At 36.7% G+C, this 12,565-nt stretch overlaps 1 protein-coding gene across 2 annotated transcripts in view; it reads right to left on the bottom strand.

Moving 5' to 3' along the window:
* Window positions 1–227: 227 nt before the first annotated feature.
* Window positions 228–12,565, bottom strand: part of BRIP1 (BRCA1 interacting DNA helicase 1) — a 184,219-nt gene continuing 171,881 nt past the window's right edge. For both annotated transcript variants that reach the window (XM_070772601.1, XM_019982541.2), the window contains exons 18-20: window positions 10,025–10,107; window positions 4,223–4,450; window positions 228–2,847 (exon numbers count right to left, since the gene is read on the bottom strand). In XM_070772601.1, coding sequence (XP_070628702.1) covers window positions 2,126–2,847; window positions 4,223–4,450; window positions 10,025–10,107 — 1,033 coding nt within the window. In that variant the 3' untranslated portion in view covers window positions 228–2,125. The remainder of the gene's footprint in view (window positions 2,848–4,222; window positions 4,451–10,024; window positions 10,108–12,565) is intronic.

The following is a 12,565-nucleotide window of genomic DNA, read 5'->3' as shown; positions in this document are numbered from 1 at the left end:
CAATGGCACCCCACTCCAGTACTCTTGCCTGGAAAATCCCATGGATGGAGGAGCCTGGTGGGCTGCAGTTCATGGGGTCACTGAGGGTCGGACACGACTGAGGGACTTGACTTTCACTTTTCACTGTCATGCATTGGAGAAGGAAATGGCAACCCACTCCAGCGTTCTTGCCTGGAGAATCCCAGGGACGGGGGAGCCTGGTGGGCTGCTGTCTATGGGGTCGCATAGAGTCGGACATGACTGAAGCGACTTAGCAGCAGCAGCAGCAAGATATGACTAAAAAATACTGTACTTGGTTCTTCTCCAGTAGTTTACCAATTCTTCTAAAGACAATTTTAAGCATTCAGGAATATTTTAATTGCAGCAATGTTAAAATATTTTCCTAAGTTATTATGCACATATTCATACAATTATCCATGTTATTTTTATACAAACGGTTTGCTTTAAGCATTTTGCAACAAAAGCAAATAAAAATCGATTCAGAACAAAATATCAAAACATACTCCTTTAAATTATGGATTTTCAAGGTTGAAAGGGATTTGCATGATTTTATAGTATCAAACTACACATTTCACAGATGAAACTAATTCCCCAAAAGGCATGACTTAGCAAATTTTAGTGGCAGAGCCAAGAACAGAGTCCAAGTCTCTTGCCTTCCACCTGGTACTTTTCCTATTATCACACTACCCTTTATCTGTGGATTAAAAACTATGCCAAAGAGGACAAATGATTTCACCCTTTCAAAACAATTTAGAAATTACCTTCTAATCCAGTGTTTGAAACTTTTTACTGATCACCTAAGAAAAAGATCTAATACTAGATGGGACTGAATATATCCCAATCTACAGATACAGTCTTTAACTGGTAAATTATCCATTTAAATTTCTTTGAATTATGCTTAGAGTTGTAACATCCAATGCTATAGAAACAATTAAGTTGTATTCAATCTAAATGCCATTGAAACTAAAGTAAATATACTCATATATAATAAATCGTCCCAAATAAAAAGATACCTGACTTCAGAGAATTTTGACTTGAAAATAATGAAACACATCCACAACTTAAACAACTCATAGCATTTCAATTCAAATCACTCACAAGAAGCCTAAATGTCTACTGAATAACAGATGTTTCTTGGAAAAGATCAGTGAATGTATTTTTGGAATGATGTCAGAGAAGAGCTTTTATAACCATTTTTAATCAGAAGTACAGCTTCATTCATAAAAATACAGAGTCAAAATTTACAGAAAGGCTTACTGAGATATCACAGAACATTTTTCAGCTACTGTTACATGTTTGGGTTTACTTATTAAATTTATATTTGAAGTTTCCTATCTTGGCTGCATAATTGAAACCTTTCAGCTAGAAAAGATCACTTTTTTCCACAATGGTGATGAGGCTAAACAATCAGAATTGAAAATCTGGAGTCCTTAATTTGGCATCTTATGATTTTATATAAATTTGTTTAAAACATGCTTGATTTAGGTTTAATGAACAAAAAATAATTTCAATTAGAAATGCATGTAGTTTTCTTCTTAATTCTTAACTACTTAGAAGTAGGAAGTTTAATATAGGAATATACTTTTCAAGAAGACTGTGACTTCTAAAAAAAAAAAATCTCAGACTGATCTGAGGTAAAATCTAGAGAAACATGATCCACGGATGACTGGATTAGATTGCTATTAATTTTTACATATCAGTATGAAAACAAATGGATGAAGAGGACTACAAAAACAAATATTCATGTGAAATTTAAAGTGCATTAGGAAACTACATATCTTCCAAATTGATTAATTCACTATAGCATTTAGCAGAGGAAGACTTCTTGGAGGAAAATATTTTTTAAGAATCAATTTATTAAAACTTGAGAGTAGTAAAACTTGTATTTTTAAATATAATACAGTCTTTGGATTAAAGCGAAAAATATATCTCAAACTAAAAAAAAACCCCAAAGACCATGCTACTTATCCAATTTACAATATAGTTGAATATATGCATGATGGTATGTTTTTATAGCTTGACAGTTAAGTATTATTACCTAACACCAGGAACACATCTTTATTTTTGGAAGGAGACAGTTTAAAGTTCTTTATATCCATTTCCTGAGTATTTTCCCAGTTCCAATTCATTTACGAGTTGTTTTTACATTACTACCAAGGTCATCAACTTTACTTTCTTTAATAGGCATGAGTCTTTTCAACTTTGTGTCTGTGCAGTCCTCAGCTTCCATTTCTCTGACTGAATCCACTCCTTTCGTAGTTTTAATTTCAAAAAGATCTTCAGTTAAAATGCCATTTGAACTATTAGTCAATCTACTGTCTCTCTCAGTTCCAACTAGTTCATTCTTTTCTTCATTTGTCTCTACAGGATCATAAAGTTCAGGTGTAAAATAGATAGATTCATCCTCTGCTTCTGTTTCAGAAGCTGTATTTGAAGGAGAAGGTTCAGCTTCTTCACTTACTACAGACAACTGAATTGCTGGATCTTCTGAATTCAGATTAGCAGCATCAACGTTTGTAGATGGAACAATGGTTTCTGATTGAGGGCATGCTCCAAATGATGTATCTACTGTCAGAGATGAGGACTCATATTTATCAGTGAGCAGCAAAACTGTTTCACATTTCTTTTCTGTTTTGAAAGTGGAAGAAGTAGAAGCACAGTCCTCTGATGACCTAACCATAGGTGTTCCAGTCAGAATTTTACCAGTAAGACACTGTCCCCCCAAATTACTCCCAGACCAGCTAACTTGGTCTATTTGTTTGCTGAAGGTTGGGCTTGTGGATCTGGAAATCACAATTCCTTCTGCTCCTACTGCCTGGGCAGACTCTTCTAATAATTCTGGATCATCTACAAATACAAGAGTGTAAGAGTGTTAACTTTCTGCTCCTAACATAATAATTGTTACATTAAAAGTGATTTTTGTTAGAAATACTGAAATAACTGTATAGGATGCATAATTCAGAGCCCATAACAAGCAGTAGCAGGACTTCCATTTTAGAATGTAAAGCACAGCATGTTAACTCTGAAAGGAATCTTAGGTCTCCAGTGGTTCCTAGCCCAAGTTATAATGCTGTCTGGTAAACTATCAAATTCCACACCAGCGACCTCAGAAGTGAACAAGAAAAGGAAGGATAAAAAGGAAAAGAAAGAAGGCTGAGTAACGGGGGAAAGAGGCTGTAAAAATGCCTTAAAAATCCACTAACCAGTGATTGAGAAAAACTGACCAAGATTAATTCCCTAAAGCAGCTGACAACCGAAAAAAAAAAAAAAGAAAAGAAAAGGAAACTGACAACCACAAAGACTAAGATATTTGCTTGAGGTTATAAAATTGGTTGGTAATCAGACCTGGACTAGAAACTAGTATAATGGCCTAGAATTCACCATAACATTTAGTTAGGCTACAAGCATATACTATAAAATAAATACTTAAAAACTGATATATGAAACAACCATAAATGATATCCAATGATATAGAACACAGTTTGGCAAACTTTTTCTGTAATAGGCCAGACAATAAATATTTTAGGCTTTGTGGGTCATATGGTATCTGTTGCAACTACTCAGGTATGCTGTTCTAGTGTAATATTTACCACTACTTAACTCTGCTCTTGTGTACTATACGTGAGTGATTGACTGTGACTGCATTCCATTGAACTTTACTTACAAAATTAGAGAGCAGGCCAAATTTGGTCCATAGGCCATAATTTGCTAACTCCTGATATATTATACTCTAATATATTTAAATCATATTCTAAGTTTTTCAAATTATATTCTAACCTAGCATATTCTGATATTTTAAACTATTATTTTTTTATCATTTAGAATAAATGACTTTCACATCTCTGTCTCTGGAGGGACAGGTAGGCAGATATTCCTTCTTCTACTAAGACTCAAAATGTTAAGTGACTTGCTCAGAGGGTCACAATTAGTAGCAAAGCTTCTTAGTAAAACCAGAAAATATGTATAGGTCTCTGACAAAAGTTTGTTCCCATTCCAATACACTATACTATTTCATTATTTTATGATAACACCTTATATTACAAACCAACATATTTAAGGACATTAATCTGTAGCATAACAAATATCATTTCACTGCATATAATGAGACTTCTCTACTAAATGTAAATGGGTAGAACTTTTCATACTTTTCTCCTTTTTGGAGATGATGGACTTTTATTTATCATTTTAGGATATGGTAGTTTTAAACACATTTTTGCTTTACCTTCCATAGCATATTCTGGTGATAAATGGCTTGCTGCTTCTAAAAAATAGGTACTGTCCTTCGAACAAGCCCCTCCAAGTGTAGGCTCGCTGCCCTGTATAGATTTTCTGTCTTCTTTGGATGCAGCAATGACCTTTTGGTGCTTTTTGGCGAATTCAGCCAAGGACTCCAGTGCACTCTCAAAGGTTGAATGGTGCTGAATCAACTGTCGAACCCATTTAGAAAGTCCTAAGGCAAAAAGTAAAACCAGCAAAGAAACTTTGGTTATTCGTGACGATATACTAAGAAAAACAATTAGATAACTTCTCTGGTAAAGTAATCTACTTTGAATTTAGAGTATATAGAATGATTCTCAACCGTTTTCCTGCCTTTTTACCTTCTTAAGTACAATATGCTCTGGAATCAGTAGCATTTCTCTTTACATGCAGTGACTGTCAACTGGATGGAGGGAAGAGACAGTAGAAGTAGAATGGAGATAGGGAAATGTATTATTCATCAATCTGAATAACTGGGGAATAAGGCAAATTTAATTTTATCATTGTTGTTATTGTTCAGTCACGAAGTTGTGTCTGACTCTTTGCGACCCCATGGACTGCAGCATCCCAGACTTCCCTGTCCTTCACCATCACCCAGAGTTTGCTCCAGCTCATGTCCATTGAGTTGGTGATGCCATCCAATCATCTCATCCTCTGTCATCCCCTTCTGCTCCTCCCCTCAATCTTTCCCAGCATCAGGGTCTTTTTCAAGGCGTCAGCTCTTCGCATCAGGTGGCCAAAGTATTGGAGCTTCAGTTTCAGCATCAGTCTTCCAATGAATATTCAAGGTTGACTTCCTTTAGGATTGACTCGTTTGACCTCTGTGCAGTCCAAGAAACTCTCAAGAGTCTTCTCCAGCGCCACTATTCGTAGGCATCAATTCTTTGGCTATTAGCTTTTTTTATAATCCAACTATCATACATGACTACTGGAAAAACCACACCTTTGACTATATGGATCTTTGTTGGCAAAGTGATGTCTTTGCTTTTTAATACGCTGTCTAGGTTTGTTATAGTTTTCCTTCCAAGGAGCAAGTGTCTTTAATTTCCTTGGGGCTCATCTTCCGGCGTCATATCTTTTTGCCTTTTCATACTTTTCATGGGATTCTCGTGGCAAGAATACTGGAGTGGTTTGCAGTTCCTTCCTCCAGTGTACCTACGTTGTATAGGAACTCTCTATGACCCATCCATCTTGGGTGGCCCTGCATGGCACAGCTCATAGCTTGAGTTACGCAAGCCCCTTTGCCACAACAAGGCTGTGATCCATGAAGGGGGATTTTATTATAATTCCCCACAAAAATTGCCTATTTTTTAATTGCAGAGAAAATAGAAGTTGTAAACAACACAATCTCTTTTTACAACTTTTAAATTTGATTCCTTGAGCAAAAATAAATTGGAGTTTGATCCCTGGGTTGGGAAGATCCCCTGGAGAAGGGAATGGCTACCCACTCCAGTATTCTTGCCTGGAGAATGCCATGGACAGAGGGGCCTGGGAGGTTACAGTCCATCTGGTTGCAAAAAGTTGGACACAACTGAGTGACTAACGCTTTCACTTTGGGCTTCCCTGGTGCTCAGATGATAAAGAGTCTGCCTGTAACGCAGGAAACCCAGGTTCAATCCGTGGGTGGGGAAGATCCCCTGGAGAAAGGAATGGCTACCGGCTCTGATATTCTTGGGCTTCCCTGGTGGCTCATATGGTAAAAGAATGTGCCTGCAATGCAGGAGAGACAGGTTTGATCCCTGGGTCAGGAAGATCTCCTGGAGAAGGGCATTCCCACTGGCTACCCACTCCAGTATTCTTGCCTGGAGAATTCCATGAACAGGTGAGCCTGGCAAGCTATAGTACATGGGGTCACAAAAAGTAGGACACAACTGAGCCACTTACCCTTTTTCACTTTCACAGTCTCAAAGATGGTTTTTTTTTGTCTCCCTTCTCCCAATTCCAAATATATTAAACTATTCTGGGTAAAAGGAATAACACCATTTTATGGGTAAATCATGACCTATATGAATATATATATTTATTTTTAATATATAAATAATCAAGTTGTAAGAGATAAGATTTGATCCTGTGACATATGAAAACTGCATAAAAATAAACCATATTAACAGTATAAGGTGTCTTGGATAATGACCCACTTCAGAATGAAATTCAGATATTTGGACTTTAGAAAATAAATATTCTCTGCTGATGTTGCTAAAACTATAATCATCTTTTGGAGTAGTTTAAAAATTCATTATGGCATTTTTCAGTTGAGAGGAAGATAAGACAGGGCATCAAGCAACTTGAACAATTAGACTTTCATTACAAATATATTCTTTTAGTTTTTCTGTTTAATGGAGATTTTCTATCAATCTATTCTTATGCAAATTGAATTTAAACAAAAATTAGTCATCAAAAGGAATCTGTACATTGTGCTGTTACTGCCTATGTAAGATTTCAGTCTTCTTTATGAGTCTCAGAAAAAAATAAAATCTTACAGAAAATAATAAAAAATGTTTAATTAAAAAAAAATCTCTCAACGAATCTGAGGTAAAATTTTCAGTTCTAGATTTGAAAATAAACAAAATTTAAAACATGCATTTCTTTAAAGTTCTTGATTTTTGTTTGCTTGGGGAAAATAATTATACCAAATAAAAATATGAAAAATTTTCAAATTTAAAAATTTTAGCATTATAGTTATCACTTTCATTTTGCCCTTTTTGTGATTAAAAAAAAGCCTTTTCAGTATAAAATGTCAGTTTGCTTTTGAAAACTTGAAAGCATCTGAGCTCCACCTGCTGACTAAACATAAGCACTTAACATTTGCCTTTGGTTATGACTTGGCCTAAGCTCAATGGCTTGCTCTACAGGGAAAGAGGAGAAAAGATTAATAAAGCAGCATTTCCTGCTTCAATCCAGGTGGATATGTTTTAATATTGAATCAGATATAATGATTAGGTTCTGAAATATAAAAAGTAGAGTACATATACATAGACAGCTAATCTGAAACAAAAAATTAGCATCATTTCATTATATTATAGTATGGTAAGAACTTTTTGGCTCTAAAGTTAACAATAAAAATGCAAGTATTTCTAACAGTTCTTTAATAACAGATCGATTCCTGATATTGATTTCAAAGGGCCTGTACTACAGCTGGATGAAAACAATAGGCACATGGTGTTTGTTCATTCGAGTGGGGAAAAGTGACCACCTGCTTCATCTTGCAGTATGCAGTCGTGCATTTTTTTCTTCTTAGAAGATACTAACTCTGATTAATATAAACTCTGTAACAACAGAAGCATTTCTAAACAAACAACAATAAAAATCAAATAACCCAAAATGAAAGAAGAATCCTATGCAGCCAATGGATTGCTTGTGTGCTTAAATGTAAAAACTTAATATTTCTTGAAAAATTAATTTCTGTGGGACAGTTTTTTCCCCTGACAATGCTAAATAAATTACTGCTATGCTACTGAATCAAAACCACATTCTGATGAAACTGAAGGATCTTAATTGATTAATATACTACATTCAGTTCAGTTCAGTCCAGTTGCTCAGTCGTGTCTGATTCTCTGTGACCTCATGAACTGCAGAATGCCAGGCCTCCCTGTCTATCACCAAATCCTGGAGTTCACCCAAACTCAAGTGCAATGAGTTGGTGATGCCATCCAACCATCTCATCCTCTGTCGTCCCCTTCTCCTGCCCTCAATCTTTTCCAGCATCAGGGTTTTTTCCAATGAGTCAACTCTTCTTATCAGGTGGACAAAGTATTGGAGTTTCAGCTTCAACATCAGTCCTTCCAATGAACACCCAGGACTGATTTTCTTTAGGATGGTCTGGTTGGATCTCCTTGCAGTCCAAGGAACTCTCAACAGTCTTCTCCAGCACCATAGTTCAAAAGCATCAATTCTTTGGGGCTCAGCTTTCTTCACAGTCCAACTCTCACATCCATACATGACCACTGGAAAAACCATACCCTTGACTAACTAGATGGACCTTTGTTGGCAAAGTAATGTCTCTGCTTTTTAACATGCTATCTAGGTTGGTCATAATTTTCCTTCCAAGGAGTAAGCGTCTTATTTCATGGTTGCAATTACCATCTGCAGTGATTTTGGAGCCCCCCAAAATAAAATCTGACACTGTTTTCACTGTTTCCCCATCTATTTCCCATGAAGTGATGGGACCAGATGCCATGATCTTCATTTTCTGAATGTTGAGCTTTAAGCCAACTTTTTCACTCTCCTCTTTCACTTTCATCAAGAGGCTTTTGAGTTCCTCTTCACTTTCTGCCACAAGGGTGGTGTCATCTGCATATCTGAGATTATTGATATTTCTCCTGGCAATCTTGATTCCAGCTTGTGCTTCTTCCAGCCCAGCGTTTCTCATGATGTACTCTGCATATAATTTAAATAAGCAGGGTGACAATATACAGCCTTGATGTACTCCTTTTCCTATTTGGAACCAGTCTGTTGTTCCATGTCCAGTTCTAATTGTTGCTTCCTGGATCTGCACACAAGTTTCTCAAGAGACAGGTCAGGCATTTCTCCAAAGAAGGCATACAGATGGCTAACAAACACATGAAAAGATGCTCAACATCACTCATTATCAGAGAAATGCAAATCAAAACTACAATGAGCTACCATTTCACGCCAGTCAGAATGGCTGCGATCCAAAAGTCTACAAGCAATAAATGCTGGAGAGGGTATGGAGAAAAGGGAACCCTCTTACACTGTTGGTGGGAATGCAAACTAGTATAGCCACTATGGAGAACAGTGTGGAGATTCCTTAAAAAACTGGAAATAGAACTGCCTTATGACCTAGCAATCCCACTGCTGGGCACACACACTGAGGAAACCAGAATTGAAAGAGACACGTGTATCACTGTTTGTAATAGCCAGGACATGGAAGCAACCTAGATGTCCATCAGCAGATGAATGGATAAGAAAGCTGTGGTACATATACACAATGGAGTATTACTCAGCCATTAAAAAGAATACATTTGAATCAGTTCTAATGAGGTGGATGAAACTGGAGCCTATTATACAGAGTGAAGTAAGCCAGAAAGAAAAACACCAGTACAGTAAACTAACGCATATATATGGAATTTAGAAAGATGGTAACAATAACCCTGTATACGAGACAGCAAAAGAGACACTGATGTATAGAACAGTCTTTTGGACTCTGTGAGAGAGGGAGAGGGTGGGATGATTTGGGAGAATGGCATTGAAACATGTATAATATCATATGTGAAATGAGTCCAGGTTCAATGTATGATACTGGATGCTTGGGGCTGGTGCACTGAGATGACCCAGAGGGATGGTATGGGGAGGGAGGAGGGTTCAGGATGGGGAACACAAGTATACCTGTGGTGGATTCATGGTGATATATGGCAAAACCAATACAATATTGTAAAGTTAAAAAATAAAAAAAATTAAAAAAGAGAGATACCAGATGGTCTGGTATTCCCATCTCTTTCAGAATTTTCCAGTTTATAGTGATCCACACAGTCAAAGGCTTTTGCATAGTCAATAAAGCAGAAATAGATGTTTTTCTGGAACTCTCTTGCTTTTTCAATGATCCCTTAGAACTAACCAGATTCTTCTCTCTAAAGATCTTTTGTAAAGATAGAAGCATAAAAGGCTAGATTTCCAGGCAATGTGAATTTTTTCATGTTAGATCTAGTAATTCAAATTCTCTAACCAATTCTTTGTCTTTAAAAATAGAAGTCATTAAATACTAAAGCTTGCTACCAACTCTAACTCTAAGCCCAGCTGAGACTCTTACCAGATATGTATCGACTTGGGTTACTCCTGAAGCGATCATCGACTAGAATAAGAGCCCCCCAATCATTCTTGTGTCGAATACACCTGTTAAAAAATAGGGAGAAAGTAAGATAAATACAACAGTGAAAACAGTCAAATTTCTAATGGGACAGAGAGAAGATTGAGAAAATTAATGATGTGTCCTTTAATAAAAGTCATGATTATGAATAAGGTTTATAGAAACTACTCAGTACAATGTACCAGAGAAGGTGTATTTAAAAACACCCTACTTTTGCCAACTACTGATAACTTATACCCAAAAATGCTACATGCATTCTATTTCAAAAGTCAAGAAAATTATAAAAAATATTTCCTCCAAACCTTCCTTACATATACAGAATATTTTTTACCTTATACTAGCTGTAGATTTTATGTAGATAACTTTTATTCTGATTTAACAAGTTTTTATCATAAATAAGTTTGTAAAAAATTTTTTTGCACCAATTGATATAATCATGTAGTTGTTCTTTTTAAACTGCTAATATGGTGGATTACACTAGCAAAATTTCAGATATTGAGCTTACCTTTCTTTCATTCCTAGAATAACCACTATGGCTATGGTGCATTATTCTTTTTATGGATTGTGGGGCTCAATCTGCTAATTGTTTTATTTTAAAAATTATTAAAGATTTTAAAATTTAATGGTTCTTTAGCACATTTACAAGGTTCTACAACCTATAACATAGTCTATTACAGAATATTTTAATCTCACCAAAAAAGAAACCCCATGCCCATTAGTCTCCCTGAATTACTCGAATCATTTCCCCTAACCCCTGACAAGCAGTAATCTACTTTCTCTTCATATGCATGTGTGCATGCAAAGTGGCTTCAGTTGTGTCCAACTCTTGTAGCCCACAAGGCTCCTCTGTCCATAGTATTCTCCAGGCAAGAATACTGGAGTGGATTGCCATGCCCTCCTCCAGGGGATCTTCCTGACTTAGGGATCAAACCTGTCTCTTACCTCCTGCATTGGCAGGTGGGTTCTTTACTACTAGTGCCACCCTGGGAAGCCCCAGATTTATCTGTTTTGGACACTTCATAAACTAGAATCTTATAATATATGGCATTTTATGTCTGGCTTCTCTCACTTAGCATGATGTTTTCAAGGTCCTTGTATCATGTATTATTACTGAATTGTATGAATATACCACAATTTATCTATACATAAAGTACTGATCATTTTGAATTGTTTCCACTTCTGACTATTATGAATAATGCTGCTATATATATTTGTGTACAAGCTTTTATGTTAATACATTAAAAAAAAACTCTTGAGTATAAACTTAGGAATAGAATTGCTAGTTCATATGGAAACTCTATGTTTAAATTTTGAGGAACTGCCACATTTTTTTTTCCAAGGCAGTCGCACAATTGTACATTTCCATTAGCCATGCATGAGATTTCCAGTTTCTCCATAGCTTCATTAACACTTGTTATCGCCCATCTTTTTCAATATATTTACCATAAAAGATATGAAGTGGTACTTCACTCTGGTTTTGATTTACATTTCCCTAATGACTAACATAGAGAATGCAATGGCAACCCACTCCAGTACTCTTGCCTGGAAAATCCCATGGATGGAGGAGCCTGGTACGCTGCAGTCCATGTGTTCGCCCAGAGTCAGACACGACTGAGCGACTTCACTTTCACTTTTCACTTTCCTGCATTGGAGAAGGAAATGGCAACCCACTCCAGTGTTCTTGCCTGGAGAATCCCAGGGACGGGGGAGTCTGGTGGGCTGCCATCTATGGGGTTGCACAGACTCAGACATGACTGAAGTGACTGAGCAGCAGCAGCAGCAATGACTAATGAGTTTGGGTAGGCTCTGGGAATTCGTGATGGACAGGGAGGCCTGGTGTGCTGCAGTTCATGAGGTGGCAAAGAGTTGGACGTGACTGAGCGACTGAACTGAACTGAATGACTAATGATGTTGCACATCTTTTCATGTACATACTGGTCATGTGTCTTCTTTTTTTTGAGAAATATGTATTTAAATTATCGGTCAAAATTAAAATTGCACTGTCTTTTTATTGTTGAACTCTATAAGAGTTCTTTATATATTCTGGAACTAGACTCTGATCAGATACATGATCTGAAATATTTTAAAAACTTTTGCCTAATCCAAGGTCAAGAAAATCTGCACCTTGTTAGCCCTTGATCCATTTTGAGTTAACTTTTCTGTACAGTGTGAGGTAGGGGTCTAACTTCATTTCTCTTGCATTTGTTACTGTTCAGGCGCTAAGTTGATCCAACTAGTTATGACCCCATGGATGCAGCACGCCAGGCTTCCCTGTCCTTCAATATATCTCGGAGTTTGCTCAAATTCATGTCCATTGAGTCAGAGAAGCTGTCTAATCATCTTATCCTCTGTCACCTCCTTCTCCTCCTGTCCTCAATCTTTCCCAGCAGCAGGGTCTTTTCCAGTGAGTTTGTTCTTCCCATCAGGTGGCCAATGTTTTAGAGCTTCAGCTTCAGTAACAATCTTTCCAATGAGTATTCAGGA

The sequence above is a fragment of the Bos indicus genome, chromosome 19, assembly GCF_029378745.1.
Source record: "Bos indicus isolate NIAB-ARS_2022 breed Sahiwal x Tharparkar chromosome 19, NIAB-ARS_B.indTharparkar_mat_pri_1.0, whole genome shotgun sequence".
NCBI classification, from domain to species: domain Eukaryota; kingdom Metazoa; phylum Chordata; class Mammalia; order Artiodactyla; family Bovidae; genus Bos; species Bos indicus.
The sequence above is the reverse complement of the archived record's forward strand: the minus strand, read 5'-3'. Positions and strand labels throughout refer to the sequence as shown.